Source organism: Manis javanica, chromosome 16 (genome assembly GCF_040802235.1).
Source record: "Manis javanica isolate MJ-LG chromosome 16, MJ_LKY, whole genome shotgun sequence".
Lineage (NCBI taxonomy): Eukaryota > Metazoa > Chordata > Mammalia > Pholidota > Manidae > Manis > Manis javanica.
In genome coordinates this window covers 70928506-70945978 of record NC_133171.1, presented here as the reverse complement: position 1 = coordinate 70945978, position 17473 = coordinate 70928506, and the positions used below count along the sequence as shown (strand labels likewise).

Here is a 17473-nt window from a genome sequence, read left to right as displayed (position 1 = left end):
TTTAATACTTGGCGACAGGCATCCATTTTTGTTTACTAATACAGATACTTCAAGGGAAACATGGTGTCTCTAAATTCAGTGAATTTAGTGAACTTATCCACTAATTTAATTTATTATTTAGTCAAATTACTCACTAATTTATTTAGTGAATTTTAATGAACTGTATAGGACTAATGCAAATCCTGTGGTTCTGGTGTAAGATGACTCAAGAAACCAGCTTCAAATGGCATGTATAGACAGTCACAACCCAGCCCCACCCAAGGTCAGCCTCCCGGCATTCGCCAGGCCCTAGTCACACTGACACAGCTGGGTGGAGAAAAGTCAGCCTGACAGTGTGAGGCACTGCTTGGATGATGATGTGATGATGCTGCTGAAGATGGAGGAGGAGGAGGAGAAAGCGGAGGAGCAGCAACAAAGCTAAGACAGGTGTTCATACAAGGTGAAAACTGACTCCCTCTGCCCCTTGTCTTCCCACCCCAAGGGCCCTGACTCAGTCATCAGGCTGTACCTTTGTGTATGTCATCCCCGCCCTGCTTAGAATTCACAGCTCCTCCTTCTCAACACATACGCCTTTTTTTTTTTTCCTACTCTTCCCACAACTACTTCAGGCACTTTAATATTTCTTTCTTGGCTTCCACGTAATATAGCATTTATTGAACTCTGGGACAATTATTTGTTTAATGTCTCTCATGTTACTGTGAACTTAGAGTGGACAGAAGAACTAATTTATTCACCTGTTTCTTTATGCACCTATTCAATTCTCAGCTGTACAATTTGCCAGGCACAGTTTTGAGTGATTTTTATCCTTTTCCCTGACTCTCAAGTCTGTATCATTTCAACATTCCTCACCCACTGGTCTAAACATTGTTTTTTTATTTATGACTATAGAAATTATCATCTGACTTTAACGGACATATTTGGTGTGCTTTAGCATATAAAACTTATTTAAGCATGAATTAATGATTAATTCTACAAATGCTACATAAATAAAATACATCAACATCTGTACTAGTAGTACAGTACAATGACTAGTAGTAGTCATTGAAAATATTAAATAGCCAGTCTTTTCTCTACTTTTTATATTTTATATCGTGGACAAACATAATTGATGTTTTCAATTTTTCATTTATACACAAACATTGTATCCAAAAGCAGAGATAAACACATTTGTTAATAATACTCAAGATGTATTTAGGAAATTTTAAGTATCTGAAATCACAAAGTCATGAAACCAATTTTTTACCCCTCAAAAAACCCTCAAACAACATCCCGGTAATTAAAAGGTAACTATTTTTATTACTGGTAAATAACTGATAAAGTTAGGTTTTTGTTTCTATAGGCTTCACCTTTTAATATTGAAACAAAGAGAAAGTTATAATCTAAGGACATAATCAGATTTCAGATGCCATTTGAAACTTATAAACAACACAAAATAGCTTTAGGGAGATCATTCTGCTCGAGAAACACTACACAGTACAAAGCATTATCCAACACTTTGCATTTCTGAGTTGGGGGATCTGCTACTTAAAGAGCTAAAGACATCACAAAAAACCAATATATAAAGAACCAAATATACACTTACAATAAAAGTACATGTTTACATACATATATTCGTGCTAAACATTATTTCATATAGTCATTTTGAGTTTTCTATTTTGAATATAAATTGATACTGGTATACCATCGCAGCATTTATTTAAAAGAAAATAACACGCTGATTCAAAATGGATCAAAGACCTTAATCTAAGTCATAAAACCATAAAACTCTTGGATGAAAACATTGGGAAAACTCTTTTGGACATAAACATGAGCGACTTCCTAGTATCTCTCGGGGCAAGAGAAACAAAAGCAAAAATGAACAAGTGGGACTATATCAAGCTGAAAAGCATATGTACAGCAAAGGACACCTTCATTAGAAAAAAAGGAACCCTGCAGTATGAGAGAATATATGCATAAATGACAGATCTGATAAAGGGTTGACATCCATAATATATAAGAGTTCACGCACCTCAACAAACAAAAAGCGAATAATCCAATTAAAAAATGAGCAGGAGCTGAACAGACAGTTCTCCAAAGAAGAAATTCAGATGGCCAACAGACACATGAAAAGATGCTCCACATTGCTTGTCATCAGAGAAATGCAAATTAAAACCAAAATCAGATATCACCTCACACCAGTAAGGATCCCCACCATCCAAAAGACAAACAACAATAAATGTTGGCGAGGTTGTGGAGAAGGGGAACCCTCCTACACTGCTGGGGGGAATGTAAATTAGTTCAAACATTGTAGAAAGCAGTATGGAGATTCCTCAGAAAGCTCAAAATAGACATACCGTTTGACTCAGGAATTCCACTTCTGGGAATTTACCTTAAGAATGCAGCAGCCCAGTTTGAAAAAGACAGATGCACCCCTATGTTTATCGCAGCACTATTTTACAATAGCCAAGAAATGGAAGCAACCTAAGTGTGCATCAGTAGATGAATAAAGAAGAGGTGGTACATATACACAGTGAAATGTTATTCAGCCAAAAGAAGAAAACAAATCCTACCATTTGCAACAACATGGATGGAGCTAGAGTATATTATGTTCAGTGAAATAAGCCAGACGGAGAAAGACAAGTACCAAATGATTTCACTCACATGTGGAGTATAAGAACAAAGAAAAACCGAAAGAACAAAACAGCAGCACAATCACAGAACCCAAGAATGGACTCACAGCTACCAAAGGAAAAGGGACTGGGGAGGATGGGTGGGAAGGGAGGGATAACGGCAGGCAAACAGAAAGCCGGCCTTACGTTTACCAGGCATAATGTGGGATGGGGGCATGCGGAGGGCTGTGCTACGCAGAGAAGAAAAGTAGTGATTCTACACCATCTTACTACGCTGATGGACACTGACTGTAATAGGGTTTGTGGGGGGGACTTGGTCAAGGGGGGGAACCTAGTGAACATAATGTTCTTCATGACATTGTGGATTAAGGATAACAAAATAAATTCAAAAACTAAAAACTCTGACTGTCCTCTAAATTTACCTGTTTTCGTTTCTCAGCCTCCAATAATTTGACATTTGCAGCTCTTTCCTTCTTTATCGTTTTAGCCTGTGCATATAAAATAGGTCTCAAAGTCATGCAACGGCACCACAACCTGAAAATAACCTCAGACTTGAAAATGGAGCTCCAAGCCTCGCAAGGTACAAAACAGTATGTAACATGTATGCAATTACAGATTTCCCCTCAGTTTGTTACATTTAACATACTAATTTCATTTCTAATGATAGATTACAATTAAGATATACAAAAAAATTCTTAAATTCGTAAGAGTATATGTCAGGTTTTTTCCTTCAAACTCTGTTAAAAGTCTGAAATAATTCGAGTGTTATTTTACCTTAAAACTTAATCACAGAAAAAATGATATGGCATTTTTTGCTTTTTCTTATTTTTGAAATAAAACGATCACTGTAGAAGTTTAGAAAAACGGGATAGATTTTAACAATAAAGGTTAAAGGACAAATAAGTAGCATTTAAACATGCACGTTTCTACTTTACTTGAACATTCTTTTGTAATACTTAAAATTTGAGATAAATCCTTTACTTAAATAACTTAAATGAAACATTAAACCCAGTTTAACCTACTGTGGTTAAATTGAAGGGTTTTTTTCCCTAATATAATGGAAATACAACCTTTAATGAAGCACACTCTGCATATCAAGCTCATGCTATCAAATTTGAGCTTTATAATCTTAAAGTCATTAACTAGTAGCTTCATAATTATCTAGTAGTAATTGCCAATGTACTTTAATATTTTCAATTTGGAGGGTTTTAAAATTAATTTGAAATGCGTAAGAGAATATGTATATATATTTTTAGAAGGAAAAAACCTGTAACTGTGAAAACCTCAGCTAACCGCATTCCTCAGGGAATAAGCCAATTTTTCTGGCAACAGTTTCCTGAACAGCTAAGGGTTTGGATTGTAATAATTTCCAACATTAAAAAGCTTATTTTGGACAAAAGTACTTTGGATAATTTTGAGACATATACACGTACAGCTTAGACACAGTACACTTAACATAATCTCGCTTTTTCTTGAGGACTTGGGCAGTTATTCTTGACATCAGTTACTATACTAGAGTTTGGTAAAAGAAATGCCTTTTGGCCATTAAGGTGTTGATAATTGCTTCCTATTTAACTACCAGATTACAGATGTTGCTAGGCTTTGGAGTTTCTGTTTTTCCTATTTTCCCTTGCTGTCTTTTAGCAATTCCTTTTGCTGTTGCCAGTATGTTCTTGAGCCCTATTCTGTCAGCCCAGTTCTGTCAGAACTCAGAAAACAGACCTGGCTAAATCGTTTCCACATTGAACATATACTTCTACTTTTGGAATGTTTCATTTCTAAATGAAAAGCAGGTATCTGACTATAAGACTTAATGACGTTTTGAAAAGTAAAGAACTGAGTTTTAGCGTATGATCTTTATGACTATATTGGCTATTGAGAGGTTTCCCCTTTCTTTTTTTTCCTTTACTTATTTCCTGGATTTTTACTATTAGGATTAGATAAACCTGCGTAGTAAGATTCAGAGAGGTTCTTATTCTACGCATTATGATTACAGATAATTTGTGATGGACATGTTAATGTGTATGAGTGAGAGAACATACTGATAAAATTTTCATTTTGCAGACTTTAAAATACATGACTGTATTACTTTAATCATATCAAATTTAAGAATTCTACCTCTAGAATTTGCTGGGCTCGACGTTCTTTTTCCATTCTGATTTGTTGTATTCTCCTAATTCTTTCCTGTAGGAAAAATTATGACAATTGAAGATAATAAACTAAATATCTAGGTGGAAGGTATTTAAGTGGAATCAAATAATTAAAGATATAAGTACAGATTTACCAAAGGGTGCCCATGCTGGATATAAATTTTAATTATTTAACTTAACATTATATATATGCCACCTGTCTTAAATTGGTATGACTTTATAAAAATGTCTCAAAACAATTTTAAAATACAAATGCTAAATAAGCATATACAAACAACATAAACCAAGCTGATTAAACTCAAGTCTTTATAAATATTTGCAAGTACAAGTAATACTCATTCGGAAATAAATATTCGACAGACAAGTAGGATAAAACAGTCTAAATCAGGACACCTAAGGCTAATACTGAATTACTGTCACTCGTTGCATGAACATGAAAAAAAACAACTACTCTTGCATAAAACAGGTGAGGCACTTGCTCTTTTTCTCACTGTCACAATTAAATTAACAACGCTTAAAAAGTGCACTGTACATCACGATTGTATGTATTAACAATTGCCGTAACATGATAAATGACATTACTTTCAATAACTACAGTAAGCCAAATACAGAATTTGTAATAACTTATAATTTGTGCTCACATTATCTAAATGTTATGTACTAGTTATTGTTTGAATTCAGCAATCTAAATTTTGATAATGTTACATTTTCATTTTAAAAAGTCACTGCATATGCTATAAGCACATCGTTAACAATTTTATATTCATAAATCCCTTTCAAAGTGCTAAATTGGCACTGATGAGGATATACAGTTTTAAAAAAATACATCTAAATTGCCCTACTTGTAAACTGTAGCTGTCCTAGGATTATACTACCGTATATTACCATGCCCACCCCTACGTCCAGATGCTAGTTGTACCTTTTGAAGCTATACTTTAATATTTTTCTTTCTCTTTTTGCATTGATGTTATTGACTCCCTGTAGGGATCCAATGCAGGATAATGAGATTTCTGGAATTTCTGTTGTGATTTTAGAAGACTGATCACATTCTGTAATTTTGCTGTTTGTGATCCTAGGTTTTGAATATTATAGCTCACGAAAAATAAACATACAAGGTATCTTTTGTTTTATATCCAAGTCTTAGAGAAGGTTGCACTTGATCCATATTTGAAATATTTATTCAGATTAGAACCTGAGACCAAAGTATACTCTGAATTTAATCTTTAATCAAGTCAACAAAAGTTATTCATTAATCTCTAAAGCACAGAAATAGGTATAGAATCTTGGGCTTAACTCACCAGTGTAGAGTTTGTTTTAGTCTGAGTGATTTATAGGGATGTACATATACATTTTTGGTAGTGCTTTTTTTAGGAATAGCAGAGATAAGCATTATTTATGAATCATTACATTGGAAGGAGGGAAGATGGCGGCGTGAATAGACTGGGGAAAATCTCCTCCAAAAACCCTACATATTTTTGAAAATACAACAAATCCAACTATCCCTAAAAGAGGGGCCAGAAGATACAGGACAACAACCAGGATACATCTACACCTGCGAGAACCCAGCGCCTCGCGAAGCGGGTAAGATACAAGCTGCGGCCCGGGGGAACACGAGCGCCCCTCACCTCAGATCGTGACGGGAGGAGAGGCATCAGAGCGGGGAGGGAGAGGGAGCCCAGGACTGCTGAACACCCAGCCCCAGCCATCCACACCAGGAGCGCAGACACAGTGTGTGGGTAGCTGGATGCTAGACAAACGGGACAGTAAAACCTGCAAGCTGTCCACGCAGCCGGAGCCCCTGGGACAAACAAAAGGAGTGCTTTTTGAAAGCCTTAAAGGGACAGGACCCTCACAGCCGGACGGAAGCGTCCCAGTGCAATCGGCCCAGAAACTGGGATCAGGACGTCCCAACCCCCTCGGAGGCAGTGTAGCTCGGAGGCCCCTCACGGTGATAAACAGCCTCCCTCCCATTTCCCATTCGACGTAGCTCCGCCACAGCAGAACAGTAGCCTGAGGCCGGCCACGTGCACGGCACCAGAGCAGAGCTCCCTCCACGACCACCAGGCATGAATAAGAAACCGCGTCTGCGGGCAGCTACACAGCACGAGCCACTAGGGGTCACCGTTCTCCCAGAAAAGAAAGGCCACAAATGAGCAAGAAGGGACATTCTCCCAGCCGACATACACACCACCTCCCCACAACTAACTCTATTGCCATGAAAAGACAGAAGAATTTGACACAGACCAGACTAACCCAGACATCCTCCCCTGAGAAGGAACCTGGGGAGATACACCTAACGAATCCCCCTGAAAAAGAACTCAAAATAAAGGTCATGACTATGCTGACGGATCTTTGGAGAAATATGCAAAAGCTAAAGGATAAAGTTCGGAATGAGATTACAGAAATAAAACAATCTCTGGAAGGACTTAAGAGCAAACTGGATGAGGTGCAAGAGGCCATTAATGGAATAGAAATCAGAGAACAAGAGCGCAGACAAGCTGACACAGAGACAGATTAAAGGATGTCCAGGAATGAAAGAATATGAAGAGAACTATGTGGCCATTCCAAACGAAATAAGATTCGCATTATAGGGATACCAGAAAAAGAAGAAGAGAGAGAAAAAGAGAAAGCGCCCTTGAAGAAATAACTGCTGAAAACTCCCCAAAATTGGGGGAGAAACTAGTTGCTCAGACCACGGAAGCACTCAGAACTCCCAACGTAAGGGACCCAAAGAGGACAACACCAAGACACATAATAATGAAAATGGCAAAGATCAAGGCCAAGGACATAGTTTTAAAGGCAGCTAGAGAGAGGAAAAAGGTCACCTACAGGGAAAACCCATCAGGCTATCATCAGACTTCTCAGCAGAAACCTTACAGGCCAGAAGAGAATGGCATGATATATTTAATGCAATGAAACAGAAGGGCCTTGAACCAAGAATACTCGACCCAGCACGATTATCATGTAAATATGGAGGGAGTAAACAATTCCCAGACAAGCAAAAGTTGAGGGAAATTACCTCCCACAAACCAACTTTACACGGTATTGTACAGGGACAGCTCTAGATGGGAGCACTACCAAGGCTAAACAGATGTCACCAGAGAAAACAAAATCACAGCAAAGAAACCAGACCAACCAAATACTAACAAAAGGCAAAAAACACACTCAACTACACACAAAACCAGTTAAAGGAAACACAAAAGAGCAGAGAATAAAACACCCAACATATAAAGAATGGAGGAGGAAGAATAAGAAAGGAGAGAATTAAAGAATCAACAGACAGTGTCTACAGTTGCTCAGTAAGCCAAGTTAAGTTAGGCAGTACGATACTAAAGAAGCTAACCTTGAACCTTTGGTAACCACAAATCTAAAGCCTGCAATGGCGGTAAGTGGACATCTTTCAATAATCACCGTACGTGTAAATGGACTGAATGCACCAACCAAAAGACACAGAGTTACAGAATGGATAAAAAAGCAAGACCCATCTATTTGCTTACAAGAGACCCACCTCAAACTCAAAGACATGCAGAGACAAAAAGTCAAGGGATGGAAAATGATATTCCATGCAAACAACAGGGAGAAAAAAGCAGGTGTGGCAGTACGAGTAGCAGACAAAATAGACTTAAAAACAAAGAAAGTCACAAGAGATAAAGAAGGGCATTACATAATGATAAAGGGGTCACTGCAATAAAAGGATAGAACCATTATAAAGATATATGCACCCAATACAGGAGCACCAGCATATGTGAAACAAATACTAACGAAACTAAGAGGAGGAAATAGAATGCAATGCATTCATTTTGGGAGACTTCAACACACCACTCACTCCAAAGGATAGATCCACCAGACAGAAAATAAGTAAGGACACAGAGGCACTGAACAACACACTACAACAGATGGACCTAACAGACATCTAGAGAACTCTACATCCAAAAGCAACAGGATACACAGTCTTCTCAAGTGCACATAGAACATTCTGCAGAATAGACCACATACTAGGCCACAAGAAGAGCCTCAGTAAATTCAAAAAGATTGAAATTCACCCAACCATCTTCTCAGACCACAAAGGAATAAAACTAGAACAAACTGTACAAAGAAAGCAAAAAGGCCCACAAACATATGGAGGCTTAACAACATGCTCCTAAATAATCAATGGATCAATGACTATATTAATATAGAGATCAAGCAATATATGGAAACAAATAACAACAGCACAAAGCCCCAACTTCTGTGGGATGCAGCGAAAGCAGTCTTAAGAGGAAAGTATATAGCAACCCAGGCATATTTAAAGAAGGAAGAACAACCCCAAATGAATAGTCTAATGTCACAATTATCAAAATTGGAAAAAGAACAAAAAATGAGGACTAAGGTCAGAATAAGGAGGGACATAATAAAGATTAGAGAAGGAATAAATAAAATTGAGAAGAATAAAACAATAGCAAAAATCAATGAAACCAAGCGCTGGTTCTTTGAGAAAATAAACAAAATGCATAAGCCTCTAGCCACACTTACTAAGAGAAAAAGAGAATCAACACACACCCACAGCATCGGAAACGAGAAAGGAAAAATCACCATGGACCCCACAGAACTACAAAGAATTATTAGAGAATACTATGAAAACCTACATACTAACAAGCTGGAAATCCTAGAAGAAATGGACTTCTTAGAAAAATACAACCTTCCAAGACTGACCAAGGAAGAATCACAGAAATTAAACAAACCAATTACCAGCAAAGAAATTGAAGCGGTCATCAAAAAACTTCCCAGGAACAAAACCCCCGGGCCAGATGGATTTACTTCAGAATTTTATCAGACATACAGAGCAGACATAATACCCATTCTCCTTAAAGTTTTCCAAAAAATAGTAGAGAAGGAAATACTCCCAAACTCATTCTATGAAGCCAACATCACCCTAATACCAAAACCAGGCAAAGACTCCACTAAAAAAGAAAATTACAGATGAGTATCCCTGATGAAGGGAGATGCAACAGTACTCAAAAAATATTAGCAAACCCAATTAAAAAATACATCAAAACGATCATACACCATGACCAAGTGGGATTCATTCCAGGGATGCAATGATGGTACAACATTCGAAAATCAACCAACATCGTCCACCACAAAAACAAAAAGGACATCACCACATGACTATCTCCATAGATGCTGAAAAAGCATTTGACAAAATTCAACACCCATTCATGATAAAAACTCTCAGCAAAATGGGTACAGAGGGCAAGTACCTCAACATAATAAAGGCCATATACAATAAACCCACAGCCAACATCATACTTCACAGCAAGAAGCTGAAAGCTTTTCCTCTAAGATCGGGAACAAGACAGGGATGCCAACTCTCCGCACTGTTATTCAACATAATATTGGAGGTCCTACTAACAGCAGTTACACAAAACAAAGAAATACAAGAAATCCAAACTGGTAAAGAAGAGGTTAAACTGTCACTATTGGCCGATGACATGATATTGTACATACAAAACCCTGAAGACTCCACTCCAAAACTACAGGAACTGATATCGGAATACAGCAAAGTTGCAGGATACAAAATTAACACACAGAAATCTGTGCTTTCCTATACACTAACAATGAACTAACACAAAGAGAAATCAGGAAAACAATTCCATTCACAACTGCATCAAAAAGAATAAAATACCTAGGAATAAACCTAACCAAGGAAGTGAAAGACCTATACCCTGAAAACTGTAAGACTCTCTTAAGAGAAATTAAAGAGGATACTAGCAAATGAAAACTAATCCCCTGCTCCTGGCTAGGAAGAATTAATACCGTCGAAATGGCCATCCTCCCCACACCAATAAGCAGACTTGTTGCAAGCCCTACCAAATTACCAACAATATTCTTCAATGAACTGCAACGAATAGTTCAAAAATTCATATGGAAACACCAAAGACCCCAAATAGCCAAAGCAATCCTGAGAAGGAAGTATAAAGTGGGGGGAATCTCAACTCCCCAACTTCAAGCTCTACTACAAAACCACAGCATTCAAAAATTGGAAAACTATATGCAAGAGAAAGAAACCACATTATTGTCTAACCCCATACAAAAAAGTAAACGCAGAATGGATCAAAGATCTGAATGTAAGTCATGAAACCATAAACCTCTTAAAATAAAACATAGGCAAAACTTTCTTGGACATAAACACGACCAACTTCTTCATGAACATATCTCCCCGGGAAAAGGAAACAAAAGCAAAAGTGAACAAGTGGGGCTATATTAAGCTGAAAAGCTTCTGTACAACAAAGGAAACATTTATTACAACAGAAAGGTACCCTGCAGTATGGGAGAATATGTTCATAAATGACAGATCTGATAAGGGTTGACATTGAAAATATATAAAGAGCTCACACACCTCGACAAACAAAAAGTGAATAATCCAATTGAAAAATGAGCACAGAAGCTGAACAGACAGTTCTCCAAAGAAGAAATTGAGATGGAAAAACAGACACATGAAAAGATGCTCCACATTGCTTGTCATCAGAGAAATGCAAATTAAAACCACAATAAGACATCACCTCACACCAGTAAGGATCGCCACCAGCGAAAGACAAACAGCAGCAAATGTTGGCAAAGTTGTGGAGAAATGGGATCCCTCCTACACTGCTGGGGGGAATGTAAATTAGTTCAAACATTGTGGAAAGCAGTATGGAGGATCCTCAGGAAGCTCAAAATAGACATACCATTTGACCCAGGAATTCCACTTTCAAGAATTTGTCCTAAGAATGCAGCTGCACAGTTTGAAATAGACAGATGCACCCCTATGTTTATTGCAGCACTATTTACAATAGCTAAGAAATGGAAGCAACCTAAGTGTGCATCAGTAGATGAATGGATAAAGAAGAGGTGGTACATATACACAGTGAAATATTATTCAGCCAAAAGAAGAAAACAAATCCTACCATTTGCAACAACATGGATTGATCTAGAGAGTATTATGCTCAGTGAAATAAGCCAGGCGGAAAAAGACAAGTACCAAATGATTTCACTCATATGTGGAGTATAAGAACAAAGAAAAACTGAAGGAACAAAATAGCAGCAAAATCACAGAACCCAAGAATGGACTCACAGCTACCGAAGGGAAAGGGACTGGGGAGGACGGATGGGAAGGGAGGGATAAGGGCGGGGGAAAATTAAAGGGGGCATTACGATTAGCATGTATAATGTGCGGTTAGGGCACAGTGAGGGCTGTGCAACGCAGAGAAGACAAGTAGTGATTCTACAACATCTTACTATGCTGATGGACAGTGACTGTAATGGGGATTTTTGGTGGGACTTTGTTGAAGTGGGGAGCCTAGTAAACATAATGTTCTTCATGTCGTTGTGGATTTAGGATAAGAAAATAAATTTAAAAAACTAAACTCTGACTGTCCTCTAAATTTACCTGTTTTCGTTTCTCAGCCTCCAATAATTTGGCTTTTGCAGCTTCTTCCCTCTTTATCCTTTTAGCCTGTGCATATAAAATAGGTCTCAAAGTCATGTAACAGCACCACTACAACCTGAATATAACCTCAGACTTGAAAATGGAGCTCCATGCCTCGCAAGGTACAAAACAGTATGTAACATGTATGTAGACAATTACAGATTTCCCCCCCATTTGTTACATTTAACATACTAATTTCATTTCTAATGTATAGACTACAATTAAGATATACAAAAAAATTCATAAATTGTAAGAGTATGTCAGGTTTTCTTCTTCAAGCTCTGTAACAAGTCTGAAATAATTTGAGTGTTACTTTACAGAAAAAATGATGCTTTGGCATTTTTTGCTTGTTCTCTGATTTTTTTAAGTAAAACATGCTAACTGTAGAAAGTTTAGAAAAACGGGATAGATTTTTACAATAAAGGTTAAAGGACAAATAAGTAGCATTTAAACATGCACGTTTCTACTTTATTTGAAGATTCTTTTGTAATACTTAAAATTTGAGATTTATAACTTAAATGAAACATAAAACCCGGTTTAACCTACTGTGGTTAAATTGAAGGGTTTTTTTCCCTAATATTATGGAAATATAACCTTTAATGTAGCACACTCTGAATATCAAGCTCATGGTATCAAATTTGAGCTTTATAATCTTAAAGTCATTAACTAGTAGCTTCATAATTATCTAGTAATAATTGCCAATGTACTTTAATATTTTCAATGTGGAGGGTTTTAAAATTAATTTGAAATGGGTAAGAGAATGGGTATGTATTTTTAGAAGGAAAAAACCTGTAACTGCGAAAACCTCAGCTAACAGCATTCCTCAGGGAATAAGCCAATTTTTCTGGCAACAGTTTCCTGCACAGCTAAGGGTTTGGGTTATAATAATTCTCAACATTAAAAAGTTTATTTTGGACAAAAGTACTTTGGATAATTTTGGACATATACACGTATAGCTTAGACACAGTACACTTAACATAATCTCGCTTTTTCTTGATGACTCGGGCAGTTATTCTTGACATCAGTTACTATACTACACAGTTTGATAACAGAAATGCCTTTTGGCCCTTAAGGTGTTGAAAATTGCTTCCTATTTAACTACCAGATTACAGATGTTGCTAGGCTTTGGAGTTTCTGTTTTTCCTATTTTCCCTTGCTGTCTTTTAGCTATTCCTTTTGCTGTTGCCAGCATGTCCTTGAGCCCTATTCTGTCAGCCCAGTTCTGTCAGAACTCAGAAAACAGACCTGGCTAAACTGTTTCCACATTGAACATTTACTTCTACTTTTGGAATGTTTCATTTCTAAATGAAAAGCAGGTATCTGACTATAAGACTTAATGACATTTTGAAAAGTAGAGAGCACGAGTTTTAGCATATGATCTTTATGACTATATTGGCTATTGAGAGGTTTCCCCTTTCTTTTTTTTCCTTTACTTATTTCCTGGATTTTTACTATTAGGATTAGATAAACCTGCGTAGTAAGGTTCAGAGAGGTTCTTATTCTACGCATTATGATTACAGATAATTTGTGATGGACATGTTAATGTGTATGAGTGAGAGAACATACTGATAAAATTTTCATTTTGCAGACTTTAAAATACATGACTATATTACTTTAATCATATCAAATTTAAGAATTCTACCTCTAGAATTTGCTGGGCTCGACGTTCTTTTTCCATTCTGATTTGTTGTATTCTCCTAATTCTTTCCTGTAGGAAAAATTATGACAATTGAAGATAATAAACTAAATATCTAGGTGGAAGGTATTTAAGTGGAATCAAATAATTAAAGATATAAGTACAGATTTACCAAAGGGTGCCCATGCTGGATATAAATTTTAATTATTTAACTTAACATTATATATATGCCACCTGTCTTAAATTGGTATGACTTTATAAAAATGTCTCAAAACAATTTTAAAATACAAATGCTAAATAAGCATATACAAACAACATAAACCAAGCTGATTAAACTCAAGCCTTTATAAATATTTGCAAGTACAAGTAATACTCATTCGGAAATAAATATTCGACAGACAAGTAGGATAAAACAGTCTAAATCAGGACACCTAAGGCTAGTACTGAGTTACTGTCACTCATTGCATGAACATGAAAAAAAAACAACTACTCTTGCATAAAACAGGTGAGGCACTTGCTCTTTTTCTCACTGTCACAATTAAATTAAAAACGCTTAAAAAAGTGCAGAGTACATCACGATTGTATGTATTAACAATTGCCGTAACATGATAAATGACATTACTTTCAATAACTACAGTAAGCCAAATACAGAAATAATTTCTAATAACTTATAAGTGGTGCTCACGTTATCTAAATATTATGTACTAGTTATTGTTTGAATTCAGCAATCTAAATTTTGATAACATTACATTTTCATTTTAAAAAATCATTGCATATGCTATAAGCACATCGTTAACAATTTTACATTCATAAATCCCTTTGAAAGTCCCAAATTGGCACTGATGAGGATAGTTTTAAAAAAATACACGTAAATTAGCCTACTTGTAAATTGCAGCTATCCAAGGATTTTCAGAGCCAACACATTTTATACTACTGTATATTACTATACCCACCCCTATTTCCAGATGCTAGTTGTACCTTTTGAAGCTATACTTTAATACATTTTTATTTATTTTTTTGCATTGATGTTATTGATTCCTTGCAGGGATCAAGCACAGGATAATGAGATTTCTGGAATTTCTGCTGTGATTTTAGAAGACTGATCACATTCTATGATTTTGCTGATTGTGATCCTGGGTTTTGATTATAGCTCACCAAAACTAAAAATACAAGTGTATCTTTTGTTTTATTTCCAAGTCTTAGAGAAGGCTGCACTTGATCCACATTTGAAATATTTATTTAGATTAGAACTTGAGACCTAAGTATACTCTGAATTTAATCTTTAATCAAGTCAACAAAAGTCATTCATTATTCTCTTAAGCACAGAAATAGGTATAGAACCTTGGACTTAACTCACCCAGTGTAGAGCTTTGTTTTCGTCTGAGTGATTTATATAGATGTACATTGGGAGTACTTTCATTAGGAATATCAGAAATAAACATTATTTATAAATTATTACGATATGTGTTCACCTTATAATACTGAGTATCCATCCAATGAACTGGGCATTTTATATAAAGTAGCTAATTGATCATTTAAAAAAATAACAATACAGGAGTTGAAATTATCTTCTTTTCACCTAAGAGAAAATTGAAGCTCCTAGAAAATAAATATTTTCCCTATAGTCAAACAGTGAGTGCAGAGCCCTGGTCAGTTCCCACTGCCTCTGCTCCTGCTTCGTAATAATGCCTCTGGACACTTCCGGAAAACTGCCTGGAGCACTATCGGGTGGTATTTTTGGCCTACTAGGTAGAAAAAATAATCTCGAGGATGAGAAACACATGCTATTATTTTAATTATTTTATTCTAAATCTACTTCAAACTTTAAAATAGACTTTGCACGACTTTAATTTACTTTGCTGGCAATTAGGAGTAAGTGAGATGGTAATCTAAGACTAGTCTCAGACAAGCATCTTGATCAACATCTAATATCAGTTCACTTGTATTACTGCTCCTGGAACCTTGGAAAATCAAATTTTTTTTTTGATGAGTAGCACACTATGTAGGCTTAGGTCACACAAAGCCTAATTTGAAATGCTAATGGGATACAACTGGTCTTAAGCCATTTGGAAATAGGATAAACTATTAAAAACTGTAACAGAAACAACAGTATTTCAGCTTCAAATGAACTTATTTTCACATATACTGTAGTAGGCAGTAAGTATTTACAGTATTTTAATAAAGATATTCATCACACTATATATTTAAAGGTCAACCTTACAGTGTCTTTAGCAGTTACAATTAACAAAGAATTCAAGTTTACATTAAATTACAGTAAGAGAGTATATCAAACGTTTTGATGTTTTATATCTATCTTTTAGAAAGCAAACATTTGCTTTGTGCCAGTCACTGTGGTAGAAACTTTACATTCATTCAATGTTCACATAATACAATTGTTTTTCTTTTACAGTGGAAGAAATCAAGGCTGAGAGCTTAACTAATTCATCTAAGGTCATAAATTATTAAATAGGAAAGCCGATATTTAACTCTACGAATGATCTGCATGTGTGACTACAAATTCTAAATTCTCTCTCAATTCTACTTCAACTCTAATCATACTACTTTAGTCAATACTGAAAGTATTTAAATAAATGTATTCATTACATTATTAGAGATAACCACATCACAAACAAACCAAGCCATTATTTAGCAGCTTGTCTATGTAACAACTGACTCAGAAATAACTACTTGAAGTTTAAAATTTTTAAAAGAATAGTACTTCCCCCCATTTCCTTTTTGCTTTAATAGATGAGTATGTGGAGATAGGGGAGTAGTTTACACATTCTCATCTTAGAGGAAGTTGAGTATATTCCCATGTAGGCTTTATCTGTAAGAATTAAAAAATTATTTCATCTATCTATATTTAATTTTAAAAACTACACAGAGGAGAGCACTGGATAAAACACCGGATATGCGAAAATAATGTTTTCTCATTTTGGGGGGATAATTTTTAAACATTCAGAAGCAATGGGACCAAATCTTCAAAGTTGTTCAAGATGTTAATTTACATTCGGTCTATCAGGATACCAAAAGTACTTACATCATTGTATTGTTTGGTATCATTTCTTTAGAGACTTGGTTTAAAATTGAGGTGAATTTTAAATAAAGGTAGATGACAACTCTCTAAATAAGATATATAACAAGTATGAAAGTTATTTCATAAATGAAATAAGAATAATGTACATATACACATAAGTAAATAGGCTCCCAAAGTACCACCTGTTATAAAACCAGTTCAGTGCATGAACATACCTGCTGTTTCATAATCTTTATCTGCTCTTTTTGCTGTCGCTTCTCCTCAGCAGCCATTATTGCTATGATGAAAAGCCAAAACACAGGTATCGTCAGAAAAGGAACAAAGAAGAGAAGCCTCCTGTGAACTCCCCAGTACTCACTCTTCAAGTTTATGTTTTCGTTTAACTCACTCACCTTGTTGTTTTTTAGCCTCTTTGGCAATGCGAGCCTGTTTCTGATTTTGGAGTTTTCTCAAAAGCTTTGTTTGTGCAGCTTGTCGGGCTTTTTCTGAAAAACACAAAATTTCAAGGAATAGTTTTAACAACTTTACCTAACTGTTAACCTAAAAACAATTAACTATGTGAATGGCATCATGATAAAGGACATACTTTTTAAG

The 17473-nt window shown here is 35.9% G+C and overlaps 2 protein-coding genes across 2 annotated transcripts in view; one reads left to right on the top strand and one right to left on the bottom strand.

Moving 5' to 3' along the window:
* The window catches only part of LOC118967922 (doublecortin domain-containing protein 2-like), a 114586-nt gene extending 111299 nt beyond the window's left edge, over nucleotides 1-3287 (top strand). Inside the window, exon 3 of the mRNA XM_073224901.1 lies at nucleotides 3097-3287. Within this exon, the coding sequence (XP_073081002.1) occupies nucleotides 3097-3287 (191 nt within the window). The remainder of the gene's footprint in view (nucleotides 1-3096) is intronic.
* The window catches only part of LOC140846847 (bromodomain adjacent to zinc finger domain protein 2B-like), a 102433-nt gene that overhangs the window by 33060 nt on the left and 51900 nt on the right, over nucleotides 1-17473 (bottom strand). The window contains exons 6-11 of the mRNA XM_073224893.1: nucleotides 17272-17364; nucleotides 17095-17156; nucleotides 13849-13914; nucleotides 12168-12233; nucleotides 4728-4793; nucleotides 3032-3097 (exon numbers count right to left, since the gene is read on the bottom strand). Coding sequence (XP_073080994.1) covers nucleotides 3032-3097; nucleotides 4728-4793; nucleotides 12168-12233; nucleotides 13849-13914; nucleotides 17095-17156; nucleotides 17272-17364 — 419 coding nt within the window. The remainder of the gene's footprint in view (nucleotides 1-3031; nucleotides 3098-4727; nucleotides 4794-12167; nucleotides 12234-13848; nucleotides 13915-17094; nucleotides 17157-17271; nucleotides 17365-17473) is intronic.